The sequence below is a fragment of the Epinephelus fuscoguttatus genome, linkage group LG17 (assembly GCF_011397635.1).
Source record: "Epinephelus fuscoguttatus linkage group LG17, E.fuscoguttatus.final_Chr_v1".
Taxonomy (NCBI): Eukaryota; Metazoa; Chordata; class Actinopteri; order Perciformes; family Serranidae; genus Epinephelus; species Epinephelus fuscoguttatus.
The window spans coordinates 17,979,633-17,994,043 of NC_064768.1; the positions used below are offsets into that span (position 1 = coordinate 17,979,633).

The 14,411-nt window shown below is 39.3% G+C and overlaps 1 protein-coding gene across 1 annotated transcript; it reads right to left on the minus strand.

Annotated features, from left to right (window-relative positions):
• Window positions 1-494: 494 nt before the first annotated feature.
• On the minus strand, window positions 495-12,637 carry LOC125904747 (transmembrane protein 268). Its single transcript, XM_049602356.1, has 9 exons — window positions 12,355-12,637; window positions 7,596-7,734; window positions 5,006-5,100; window positions 4,777-4,884; window positions 2,969-3,121; window positions 2,708-2,818; window positions 1,753-1,842; window positions 1,290-1,508; window positions 495-1,017 (listed from the first exon to the last, which is right to left on the minus strand). Exons 1-9 carry the CDS (start codon window positions 12,358-12,360, stop codon window positions 850-852), a joined length of 1,089 nt encoding a protein of 362 aa, XP_049458313.1. The 5' UTR covers window positions 12,361-12,637; the 3' UTR covers window positions 495-849.
• Between the last annotated feature and the right edge of the window lie 1,774 nt (window positions 12,638-14,411).

Sequence of the window (14,411 nt, forward strand, 5' to 3'; positions counted from 1 at the left end):
ACGAAGTTCTACTACATAAATCTGTGTTAATATTTTGGACTATTTTGGACTTTCCTCAAGTCTTTGCTTTTCTGTGAAAAAGACCTCTTTGGGCCTCAAACTGTTATTGAAATGAAACCATGTGAAAGGGGAAATAGTGGTAGAACTGTTGGCAACTCACAGACATTTAACATGTGACAAGAGGTGCAGTCTAAACAGATTTTTGGTAAAAGGTCAAAATCCCCCCAAATCAGAAACCGCTACTTTAATATTTAACACTATGTTGTATTTTAGAAAGTTATCATACATTTTAATGTAAAATCTTGATATGAAGAGTACCTTGTAACTATTGATGTCAGTAGCATAAACTGGAAATACTCAAGTAAAGTGCACCTCAAAATTGTACCGAAGTACAGAAATTGAGAAAATATACTTTTACTTACTTTAAATATATTACTTTCCACCACTGCCTTCAGTTCCACCATGAAGAGAAATACTGCTGAATCTACTGCAAATCAAATCACAAGAATCTACATTTATTACTTGTGCAAATAACTTATACAGCAGTAACTAAGGCCGTGACTGTGCATAAGAGTGAAAATATTGTTTTACAGCAGCCAGATCATATAGCGTTTGACAGGGTGCAGACATTGTTGGGACCGAATGGACGAAACAAAGAGTTGGCATGGAAACAACAACAGAGGTTTACAGCAGCTGCAGGCTGGAGACTTAAAGTGTGAAGCTCCAAAGAGGTTCCTCATTCAATCAAAATGTCCTTGAACGAGTAACATAATCCATGTTTGCTCCAGATGAAATGCCCCTACATGTCAGTTTGTCTTTTTAGGAGCATGGGTGCAAAGCAGAACTCTGCTATAGAAGGATCTTCTTTTTGATGTACTGGCAGAGGCACAGAGGGGCAGTGGTGCAGTGGTTCCTCCGGGGGGGTGGGTGGTGGTGTGGCGGTCCTGACAGCCTCTCAGACACCAGCAGCTTCACATAGGCTGCACTGTAAGTCATCAGAAGCTGGTAGGCTTTAGCCTGTAAAGAAGTACAATAACACTCAGGAGTTGTGTTGACCTACTTTCACCTCGAGAATGCAAAGAGGTGAAGAAATGATCATTTTTGAGGGTGAAGTATTACTTTAAAAGCATTAATTGGAAAAAAAATTACATTTTTGTGTGTATATGAGCGAACATATATTGCTTATTCTGATGTGTAATAAAACAACACTGCTGATATATTGGCCAGGCTCTAAAATATATTCCCTCTGTGTGGGAATGAAGATGTTTTGCAGCATTATGTCACTTTACCTGAGCAGGTAACGATGCATCAGGGATGAGGGTGTAGTTAGTGGTGACTTTGGCGCCCTTCTCCTGGCTGGATGAGGTACTGCAACCCGTGTCCTCATGTCTCAGTAGAGGCCTCTGCTCATCTGAGTCCTGCTCCACATCTGACTCACCAACCTCGGGGTCTACAGCCGTGTCCTCGGCCACAAGGACGAGATGCGACATTTTCTTCTTCAGTTTGTTCTGCGAACGTGTAACAATGATTCTTTTAAACTGCTGTGAACACTGAAGCTATGAAATGTCATGCCACAGTTCAAGGACTAAACTTCTGTTTTCCAGAGGATATAGAAATAAAATACCCTTTCAACAGCAGCTAGAATTATGTTTCTATTGATTTTTGAGGGAAGACTAACATGGGACCGCAAGAAAAAAATCGATACAGCAGCAGGAGAACAAACAGAGGGACAGATGTACTCGATTCACTCACCTGGGTGTCATTTGCCACAAAACTGCTCTCCTCTAAAGTTTCAGTCAGTGCCCTCAGACAGTGGGACATGTCCCAGTACACAAAGTACAGCTGCAGGGAGACAAATACAACAGCATTGGTGGCTTCCAAAGCAAAACTATTCAATTTGTTGTTCATTACTGATCCACCAGCCTGGTTCCAGACCACTAAATCAACACCCACATCTCAAATGTTGGCAAGTTTCAGCGTTTCTATTGATCAGTGTAGCTCTGTACTCCTACATGATTAGTGAAGATGCATTGGAGTACAAGCCAAATATGGTATTATATCATTTGTGTATCTTTGCAGTGTTTTTATTCTTTCTTTGTCTTTTGCTACTGACCTCCAAATTTTTCTGTAAATATAATCATTCTTTCTACTACTTTGGGTATATATTAGGCTTTTTATGTCATATCACAAGTAAAATAGACCTAATCCCTGGATTCTTTCTGGACAGATCATGAAGATGAATTTTGTACTGTTTTGTGAGCAAATCCACACCTTTCCAGTGTTTTCTTGTTGCCAACCCTTTGGTCAATAAAACTTATTGTTAATTTAAGAAATCTACTGATTGGTTCATCTTCACAAACTCATTTTCTCATTGTTGTGTTTTTGTGCCTGCTGAAATGTTTTGTCATCTTGTTGCATCATTAACAACAGTTTTGTTGTGTCATTCTTGTCTTCTTGTTTCACAGTGCCTTATAGCTCTCCAAATCATCTGCTTGTTTAATCATTATGTTGTTTTCCTTGACATGTTGTTGTGTTGTTTCCAAGACACCAGGGAGACCAACAGAAAAAGATGAAACTAAGAAATGAGGCACACTAAACAGCTGTGTATATCAGCCTAACAACAATAGACATGAACGCATGAATTGCACAAAGATGTCAGTATACTTCTGGCACATGTCACAGTTTCAGCTGATTTTATAAAGACAACCTGCATGTTTCCAGTGCAGGATTGCACCCAGTCGGCCACGGCCACCAGAAGTTTGTGTTTCACCATCCTCTCGTTCACCTGGATTAACCGAACGTCTAAATTCATGTTGATCTGACACAGAAACAGACAAACATGTTTGAGAATCAGTTAGTTCTCATTTCATGTTCAGGTTAAAGACAAAAAACAACAACCTTAAGATGAATCCAAACTCAGGTGGAAGACCATAATAATTAATTTATGGTATCAGATGCCCCTCTTTACCTCCTTGTTACTGTAGTGGAGGACGAAGATGATGGCAGTGGTGAGGAAGATGGAGACCAGGCTGACAGAGAGGCAAAGAACCCAGTAGTCACTGACAGTGATGTAGAGGTGGAGGGTGGAGAACACAGCACACCACACCACCACATACAGCACCTAGTGGAGGGAGAGGAGAAGTTGTAAGTAATGTTTGGTGTCTTGTCGAGACTTAGATGGATGATATCAATCTAGTACGAAGCATGAGGAAGTTAGCTTCGCTGAGTGTAAAGACTGAAGGCAGGGGGGAAACAGCTGGCCTGGCTCTGAAGGACATAGATATGCCTCTAGGCACCTCTAAATCTCACTAATTAATGCCTTATATCTTTTTGTTTCTGTTCGCCAAGACACATTAAACATTACATTTTTTGTTTTGTTTGTGTATGGATTAAAGAAACAAGATTTAATATGTACATTAATTAGGTTTAGAGGTGCCCCTTTGGACAAAGCCAGACTAACTTCTTTCCTTTTCCTCCACTCTTAATGCTAAGCAAAGCTAATTGCCTCCTAGCTCCAGCTCTGTAAAGCAAATGTGGTAAAAATTGCAGTTAAAGAAATCAATTAGTCATGTCATGTTACCTCTAATTCATAAAGAAAACCTTGTTTTTTCGCATTATTCCATGGAAAATGGCTAACATATTGAATTATTGATGGATTGGGGACCTCAGGGACCACATTTAACAGCAGCAAGACTATCTAAAATCATGCTTTTACAAATTCTCACACGACACGCGCAGTATAATTGCGTGTTGTTTATCCAGTCCTAAGCTTAATACCTCCCAAACATATTAATTTTGTTATCATTAACATTATCATTTAAAAGGGAAACTTGTCTGTGCTCTCTTCGACACCAGACTCCAATACTACAGTTTTTTTTCTTTTTAGGTAAAATGCATGTGTTCAAGAAGTACTGAGCATACGACTGGATAAATGAGACTTGGATTATACTGTTCAAGTTGTGTGAGAGTTTGTAAACGGATGTTTTTAATATAGTTTTGCCTTAATCATTCAGTGAATCAGTGTCTGTGCCATCTGTGGAGGCATGCGAGACAAAGTATTTTAATTCAAGGTAACACAGCATGAGTAATGGAGCTACAAATGGTAGTTTTGTGGGTGAGGTATTCCTATAAATTGAAACAACCCATAAGTCACAGGCTGTTAACAGCTAACAGCAGTATACAGTAAGGGCTGTGTTGTCCAAGGTGATTATTTATGGCATCTTTGACTCCTGGAATTTGAGCAATTTCACTATACTAGTTACAGTAAAGATCATATGAGCAATCTTAAAGGGGCATTCCCATGATTTTAGATATCATGGACAGCTAACTGATCAAGTGGCATATTACCCAGCTTCTGAAAACAATATATCTACTAAAGTCAAGGAAAATATGCCTGGATGAAACATCTGTCTAAGACTTTAATATTTCAACAGAAAGCCTGCATTACTAACTGGGGGAATAGAGTTTGAAAGAGTCCAATGAAAGATCTATTATGGAAACTGCAGGATTTTTGCAGATTGACTCCAGAATAAAATGCTGAATATTTTGGCTTCTTTGACCATTCTTCTTTTGCATCTGTCTCTCGTAGGTTTCCAAACTATATTAAAGTGTAACACTACATTACTGCTCATTTGAGGCAAACCAAAAACAGAAAAAAGTATAAAAACTTGAGGAAATGAAAGAAAAGTAGTGAGAGCATTAAAACAGCAGAAGAATGAGGAGCAAAGGATATGATAAGAGTAAATTCTCAGTAAGACAGAAAGCTGGATGACATACTGGTGCCAATATAAAATGGAAGATAGCTGAGTTGAAAACCATGTATCTCCTGACTGAGGGAACGTCCAGGGCCGTCTTCAGTGGAGCCTCCATGTCTCTGACTGGAATCTAAAAACATGAAAGAAATTCACATCCTTAATTAACCAGAGAATAAAGTAAAGATATCTGAAGTTTTCAGTGCCACAGTAGGTCATATACTGTATGTGTGCATGCGTGTGTGTGTGCTGACCTGAAAGCCATTATTTTCCAGTTTGGCCCGGCACAGAGACAGATCAAAGTTCGGGCTGAGCACTGAACAACTCGGCACTGCCACAACACACTGACCTGGGTGCGATCAAGAGAGAGAGAAAGAAAGCCAGACAGGATCAGTATTACATAAATGCTAAAAAATAAAAGTGTGACAAGAACCTGTGCCTGTGCAATTGTCTGCAAAGAAGGAAACAGAGGTATGAAATAAAAACTAAAAGCAACACTGTAGTGTATGGCAGCAGTAAAAAGTGGATGTGCTATCAAACATACACAAAACACAAAAGCAGAGCTGTCAAATATACATAAATAACCGACCTAATGTGGGCCAGACAGTAACAACTTATACTGTGCAACCAAATATTGTTTGAACCTACAGAACTTTGCTTTAAATTCTTGTTGAGATCCTGAAGTTAAGCTGTATTTGGACTTTTGATACATAACTTCAAAGGAGAGCTAGAATAAAGCTGATACAGATTTTATATATGATACTTCCAGACAGTCTGGATCAACATGATTGCACCAGTCTTAAAGCTGATGTTATGGTTAATACATGTTGATAAGAAGTGTCGGTACAGAATACAGTAGAGTCATTCATGAAATATTCTAAAATGAGAGCACTGATTTGTTACACTTTAGCGACACAGACTAAAAGATTCCTGCAACAAGCACTGCAGGGCAAAGGTTTATGAGGCAACACAGCTGTAACAATAGTAGTGTGACTTTAGTGTGACTGGGATTTTGTATACATATTTAATACTTTACTTTGGTTTCCAAAACAATGTCAGGATTTATTCAGGGTGAAAGTGAAAGTTAGAAAGATTCAATGAAGTCTTATTAAGCACTGTTATCTTTGTACATGACTATTTGGACAAAGGTTACCTGCAGTATGAATATTACAAAGTTCCATTTATGCCTTATCTAGACTAACTTATATAACTTATAACTTATCTTTAATGGTTGACTGGCCCATTTGTGGCACACGCTAAACAATATTCTTCAACATGAATATGTCCATGTAGATGAAATAAATTGTGATACAGTGTAGTCATTAGTGTTGAAACAAAAGTGCTACACTGTATGTGTGCTATGAAAGTCCGAACACTTTATACGACAACAGCATTTTGTCACAAATGGAACACCGTATTGTCTATCAGTACCATTAAATAGAAAAATATGTAGGGTATACACCAATTAGCCAAAACATTAAAACCATTGGTGGGTGAAGTGAATAACACTGATCATCTTGTTACAGTGCAGTGTTCCATTGGGAAACCTTTGGTCCTGGCAGTCATGTGGATGCTACTTGATGCACTCCAATCACCCAAACACCATTGCAAACAAAATAACGTAACAGCACTTGTCAATGACAGTGCCCCCCCTAACCCCCCCCCCCCCAAGCAGGACAATGGACCATGCCACACTACAAAAACTGCTCAGGAATTAGGACAAAGAGGTCAAGGTGTCGACTTTGCTTCAAAATACCCCAGATCATCGAACATCTGAGGGACGTACTGGTAGCCCAGATGTACCCCCGATCCACGGTGGGTCCTCCTTGGACCGGACTTGGCTCTGACCTGTCAAGGCATTGACACAGGACCTCTGAGGGGTGTCTTATAGTGTCTGGCACCAGGGCGTTAACTTCAGATCTTTTGATTCCTGTGGGTTACAAGCACGTCCCAAAGATGTTTGATCAGATGGGGATTTGGGGTATTTCGAGGCCAGGTCGATGCCTTGAGCTCTTTGTCACCTTCCTTGGGCCACTCCTGAGCAGTTTTTGTGGTGTGGCATAACGCATTGTCCTGCTAGGGGGCCACTGCGATTGGGGAGTATCGTGCCATAAGGGGTGTACCTGTTCTGCACTGGTGTTCAGATGGGTGGAGCATGTCAGGTGGTAACTACATGAATGTCAGAGCCCAAGGTTTCCAAACAGAACATTGCATTGTAACAGGATGATCAATGCTGTTCACCTCACCTGTCAATGTTTTTTTTGTTTTTTTTTTTAAGATTTTTTTTGGGCATTTTAGCCTTTAATTGATAGGACAGCTTAAGTGTGAAGGGGGGAAGAGAGAGGGAAGGACATGCAGCAAAGGGCCACAGGCTGGAGTCAAACCCGGGCCGCTGCGGCAACAGCCTTGTACATGGGGTGCCTGCTCTATCCACTAAACCACCGACGCCCCACCTGTCAATGGTTTTAATGTTTTGGTTGATCGGTGTATGTATTAGTAAACTAGCTCTGATCAACTCATAAACAGGATGCTGATTTCAAGATTCTGCTTCTCACCTTTAAGGTCCTTCACAATCAAGCCCCTTTTCCTTCATACCTACACACCCTCCCGTACTCTTAGATCCTCATCTGCAACTCATATCACCATCTGCCCGCTTGACTGCCATGGGTTCTAGAGCCCTCAGCCCATTTGAATTGTTTGACTTTATGGTCAATAAACATATTGCTGCGTGTTTTTTTAACTGTCTTGTAAGGTGTCCTTCAGTGCTTGAAAGGCGTCTATAAATAAAATGCATCATTATTATTATTTTACCAAATAAAAACAAATAAGGTAGCAGCCGATTACCGTTTGACCAGTTAGGTCTGTTGTTGTCGGCCTGCTGCGGCTGAGCTTTGGTTTGTCTGATCTGCACATCCACCTCACTCTCCTCCATCACTTGACAAACTCCGTTCTTGTCCTCCATCATCTGAGAGGTCACTCCATCCTGAAGAAGAAAGAGGACATGAGGCAATCTGAGAATGACCTCACCAACACTGACCGGAGGAAACAGCCGCTGTCTTACCAAGAACAGGGACATTTTCCAATTTCCTAAGAATTTCTGAAAGATTGAAATTGCAAAACTTCCTCAGAACACTAAGATCCCAAAACCTTTGTTCAAACATCCCTGAAGGTTTCATTTCAAGTCATGCCAAAAGAGGATCTGGTGGTTTCATTTGTCACCAGTCATGCACAACTAAGCAGTTACAAACAAAAGAGTCACAAAAGAAAGGATTGCAACAGAAGTCATGACCCAGACCCTGCAGGTGTGACAAAATAACACCACGATATCACCATTCATGTGACTATGACAGGCAGCGATTATTCAAGAGCAAAGCTGTTGTGTAAGAATACTGTATGGAGGAACTTTTCACAGCAGCATATCCCATCATGTAAGATAAATTAATAGTATTCATTAGAGGTGTTTCCTACCGCAGTGATTCCCAACCACAGGCACACCTCAGGGGGTAGGGAACATATTAGAATCATGTCTTTGAGTGTAGGCCTACGTGAAAACTAGCTCATGTTAGCATGTGAGCAGAAAAGTTAAAGTAATTTGTTAAAAGTAATGGATAAATGGTTGAAATAGTTGAAATAATGATGAAGGACTTGGGAAAAAAAATAAAAGTAAGGATAAACATCGCCACCTGGTCACCGCCGAGCAAGGCACCGAAACCCCAAGCGCCGCCCTCACCCCATTATGTAAAGGTCGTGCAGGTGCATGTGTATTTCGGGCCTGTGTGTAGACTATATGACAACACACATTAACACAGTGAAAAAAAATTAATTCTCCTTCGGGGCTTGATGAAGTATATCTTGTTTATCCTTCTTCTGATAGCCCACAGGATGTTATTAATTATCCATTGGTGATGAAACATTTGCGGACAAGTAGTATTCATTTTCTTCATGCTACTGCCAAGTTCATGAAACTGTTTACTTCCCAGCTATGGCTGATATTCATATAAATAAATACTGGCACATTGTCTTTTCCTGAAGCGCACGCGTGGCGCCAAACATTGCGCTCTGTTCTCGAACGCTAGTCCCTTCAGTTAAAACCAAGTGGGCACAACCGCCATTTTGAGACTCTCTTCCTCGTCGCTAGATAACCACGAACACACCGGCAGGTCAGACAGCATACATTTTATTTCAACTATAAGTTGCTATAATCGCTAATTTATATAGATTTTAAAATGCTTACAAAAATCTTTTACAAAACAGTTAATGTTAAGTTATGCATTGTAACGCTAGCATCTGCCATCCAACTGCTGTTAGCTACTTAACTGTTAGCTAACGGTTTACAGTATCCTGTAACAAAACGTTTGTAATGGACTTGTAGCAGAATAGACAGCAGTTAAGTGACAGTATCTTCCCTATAGCTGGCTGTCAACTCAAATATTACAGTTAAATATGTGTTATTTAATTCTGAAAACACATTGAAGACAGCTAAAAGAGAAACATTGACGGTTAATGGTTGTATTTAGGATAGCTAAAAAGTAAGCCCTCTCACTCTGAGCCGCAACCTGACATAATATTAGCTTGTTGTTTTTGCAGAAAGCTTGTAAATGAATGTAAACCTCCTAACTTAAAGCCATATAGCTAACTTTGGGAACTTAAAGATACTATATAAAGTAGCCTACACCTTTAGCTAGGTAACGCTTCTAGGCACAGTGGGACATGATGGGAAGATAAGACAAAAACGTATCACAAGCAGTTAAAATGTTGTTCTACCTTTTTAAAGTAGTTTCCCCAGCACTGGTGCCGAGTCTCCTGTGCACACTACATGTGAAATAATGGTGCTGGTCAATAGGTTCTATATTTTTAGGCCTTTATTAGGTCTTGCATTGAGTGTGTGTGTATGTGTGTGTGTGTGTTGTGCAGGAAGTTACAGCGAATCAAGAAAACTAGGGAAGAGGTCCAACAGAACATCTGTGAATTTCAGGAAACTAATCTTCATCTACGTAATCTATGGAAGCTGGTGTACCGATTAAAGTGCAATGACATATTAAATTGAAAACAAAACAAAACACATCACACAATCTTTTAATTGTGATAACAGTGTTCTAAAGTCCGTCTTGTAGCATGGAGGTTGAAGGCAAACTTGAGGGACTGATGCTGCAACTTGAGAATCTGAATGCTATAGGTTTGTCAGTTTGATATAAAAAGTTTTCCCCACATCTTTAAAACAGAATGATTAAATTGTGACTCATTGTTGATATTATTTATGACTGTAATCATTTAAATTGATACCTAGACTCTAAAAAGCCCCCCAGATGAAATGGAGTGTGCTAAGAATATAAAACTTCGGCTGTTATAAGTTGGTAAGCACCTTTTCATAATCTTTTCCCATTCTTCTGCAAGTAGTATAACATTTATTGTTGTACTTGCATGAATAAAGTGTTTTTGTTTCCACGTCCAACCCCTTTTGATCTGGTCTTGTTCTCGGGGTGCTTACAGAACAAATAAAGTTGGCTTTCATGCGCATCAAAGATCAGATTTAATTGTCATTTACACTGTTTACACACATATTCATAGTGGAACTTTTTCTTTTTTTTAATTAATTCTAATTAGTTTTACTGGGGGTGGCACGGTGGTGTGGTGGTTAGCACTGTCGCCTTGCAGCAAGAGGGTTCCTGGTTCAATCCTTGTTGTGGGAGCCCTTCTGTGCAGTTTGCATGTTCTCCCCGGGTCAGCGTGGTTTTTCTCTGGATACTCCGGCTTCCTCTCACATTCCAAAGACATGCAGGTTAATTGGTGACTCTAAATTGTCCGTAGGTGTGAATGTGAGTGTGAATGTGAATGTGAATGGTTGTCTGTCTCTATATGTTACCCCTGTGATAGTCTGGCGACCTGTCCAGGTTGTACCCTGCATCTCGCCCAATGTCAGCTGTGATAGGCTCCAGGCCCCCGCAACCATCAAGAGGATAAGCAGTTAGAAGATGGATGGATGGATAGTTTTATTGGCTTTTTTTGTTTTGTTTGAAATAAAGTACAATAATGTGCATACAAATGTGATTTTCCTATGGTCTACTTAAAATATGGATAAACCACTGAAATAGTTAGCCAAAAGAAAGAATTAAAGGTTAACATAGTTAGCTAAATGTGACATATAAACAGTAAATAGTAAGCTAATAGTAGGTAGTTCTGTCATATTAAAAAAAAGACTGTCACTGTACCTTCTTTTATGTGAATAAAGTGTTCATTTAAAATAATAACATTCAGTGTACTCCATTTAAAGATCCATGGAGAATGGTGCCAATGAGGGGTACTTGAGCTATAATGTGAAAGATTGTCCTAACAGACAGGTTTGCTTGTCATTTTCAGAACAAGCACAACAGCCAAGCCAGAGTGTTATCTCTTTCTAAAAAGTCGGTCAGAAAAACCACAGCCTTTATCTCTGACAAACATGTCCACAGTTTATTTAAAGAAAGGCAAATACTGTAGGTCTCAAAACCTGAAGGAAACCAGCTCACTTCTGCTTTCAGGGCTGATGGCCTGTACTGCAGTGACATGGTGATGATGTTATCTGCTGGCAGATAACAGGCTATATTATATATTACACATTTATTGGATAGATTCAGTTTAGAGGAGTAGAATTAAGTAAATTTTCATTTTTATGAGCCCTTAGGGTTGCCGATATCTGCACCGCCTTTAGATTAGATGTCCAGAATGTCATGTTGTATCATTGGAGTGTAGCTCAGTCTGTTAAGAGAGGATAAGAGGTATTTTTAGTCTCGACTCTGCACCTCAACAACACACGTTTCGTGATAAAACTTAAAAAGTACCACTTACAGTCAAACCCAGCTTCCTCTGTGTCTCTTTATATCACATACTCTTGCTTGCATGCTTGTGACGGAGCCACATTTTAGCACTGAGGTGTGAAAACTCATTGCTGCAGTTGTGCTATGACTTCACCCCCTCAGTCAAACCTTTTTCCCAGCCCTCTCTTTCTTTACACACACAGGCCTCTTCTCTGCTTTTATCTACACTCTTAATTTCACTTCCTTGCATGTAAATAAAGTCACACAGCATTCAGGACAATTTATCATTGCCTACTTACACTGCACCTGCTCAAGAGGGAAAATATATCGCTCACACACATGCAGCAGTGTTTCTCTACTACATAGAGGAAACAGCACAGATGTCTTGAGCTCATGAGTAAACACTCAACTCAGTCTCTTATCTTAATGTTGCATCTTGTCCGTTTTCACACCCGAGTGTGCTGAACCTGAACACTTGTTTCTAACTGGGAAGCAAGTTCTGCAGAAAAAATTGTGTTAAACTTTTGCACATTGAGCAGGGATGCCATACTTACACTAAATAATCTCCAAAAACTTAAAATCTTTATGCAACTAAAAGCTCTCATCTGATATTCAGATGAGTATAGAAAAAAGGAGAAGCCATATCACATTTTGTTGTGTACAAATGATGATTTAAAAAGCTTGTATTTTTCTGTGGATACCCAGCATGTTTCATTTGAGTTGCCCACCTCTGAGACTGTGAAGTAATGAAACCAAAACCATCTTAGATAAAACTAAGTCCATATTTCACATGATCAAACACATCTTACCTGCATTTTAGATAAAAGTCCATCACGTCAACAAAGCTGTGATGATTGTATTCCCTTCTCGGTCCACATGGTAAATCCTTTGAAAGCAGCAATATATGTCTGGATGCACACACAGACTGTGGCGTATGTTACTTTCACACTCAGATGTGTCTCAGCAGAGTTTCTCTCTCTCTTTCTCTCTCTCTCTTAGCGTGTGACTCAGATCAGCTTGGCCTCATGACTACAGGAATGTGGTTTGTGGCTCTCAATATGAAGGTGAACAGGCATTGGTATAAGCAGATGATGATTAAACCAACTGAAAGCCTATTCAAGCGTCATTTTTAGGGCGGTACCTTTTACACTGTGTTGTTGTGACACAGACTAAAGTCTGTATTTTACTGGCATTTATGGAGAGGAGCCAGTTTTGTTTTCCTTGGCATACTGTTGCTGCTCTAACAGAACTGTCACACATTAACTCATGAAGTCCGGGGATAGCTGTGGATCAGTGGAGGTCATACAAGGGACACAAATTCATACACACATCTACGCTGAACTGAGGTCTACAAATAAACTTCTCAAAAGAATCTATGTGCAGCTGTATTTGATTCCAAGTCAACTTTACAATTAAGACACTCGTGAATTGATTTGAACTTTAATAAATTGTGTTATTCTAAAATTAAAGTGACTTACTTCATGATTAAGCTGAAAACTGCACCATAATGCTGAATACTGTACAAGACTTAATGCTGTAATACTGTGGGTGGTTGGTGTGTTGGTTCAGGGAAATTCTGCCCTCATGTGGATAAAGGCTGTAAGTGTATTTACCATTATGCTCTTATGAATATGACCAGAAATTTAAATGCATGAATCAACTGAAATTAATGAGACATAGTCTGTTTTTTGCTGACAGCATTTTTCCATGTCTGCAGTTAAAGTAAACACAAACATTTTATTATTTCCTCAACCAGCTGATCTTACACCTTAGTGGAGAGAAATGTCATTGAGATTAAGTATGTGTGGCAATATTAATAAACATTAATGTATATAAATATGAATATATATAATATGAAATAAAATGATAAATATGAACATTTTCATCAACCATTGTTTACTGAGGGAAAACTGACTGAGAATTAACCTCTTTAACAGCAATACCCCGAATTCATGCACATAAGGGCTATAAGGACATATATATATAATATATGATAACAACCACAATAAGACATTGAAAAAGTCCATTAAAACAAATAACTAGCAGTGTTTCTTGTCTGGCAACAAAAACAATAAATCTGACAGGAAGCAAAAATATCACGACAACAACAACAATAAATACAACAAAATAGAAAATAAAAACAATGTCACAAAGCATGTTATGTAACTGATGTATATTTATGTATTTATTAGTTTTTTTAGTTGAAATGTATCGACAAGCATTTAAACATCATTCAGTAGATGCATAAGGTACATTATTGTGCATACAGACGTTATTTCATTTGAAATAAAAAAGCCAATATAACTAATATGAATCATCTAATATCTAATTAAAGAGATAATTATAAATAAATAAATAAATCACGAGTAAATAACAGTTATTCAAGAGACTTGTCAAAGAAGTCTTCTTTTGTCAATACTTAATTAATAAAAAATAGTTCCACGATGAATATGTGTGTAAACAGTGTAAATGACAATCAAATCTTATAATAGGTAATAATGATAGAATTAATACTCATTTCGGCCGCTTGCACTCGCGATCTCATTCTTTCAGTCACTACCCAGAGCTCGTGACCATAGGTCAGGATTGGAACGTAGATCGACCGGTAAATCGAGAGCTTCGCTTTCTGGCTAAGCTCCCTCTTCACCACAATGGACCGGTTAAGCGCCTGCATCACTGCTGACGCCGCCCCAGTCCGCCTGTCAATCTCCCGCTCCATCCTATCCTCACTCGTGAACAAGACCCCGAGATACTTAAACAGTGGGCAATCCACCCTTTTCCGGCTGAGGACCATGGCCTCAGACTTGGAGGTGCTGATTCTCATCCCAGCCGCTTCACACTCGGCTGCGAACCGCCCCAGCGAGAG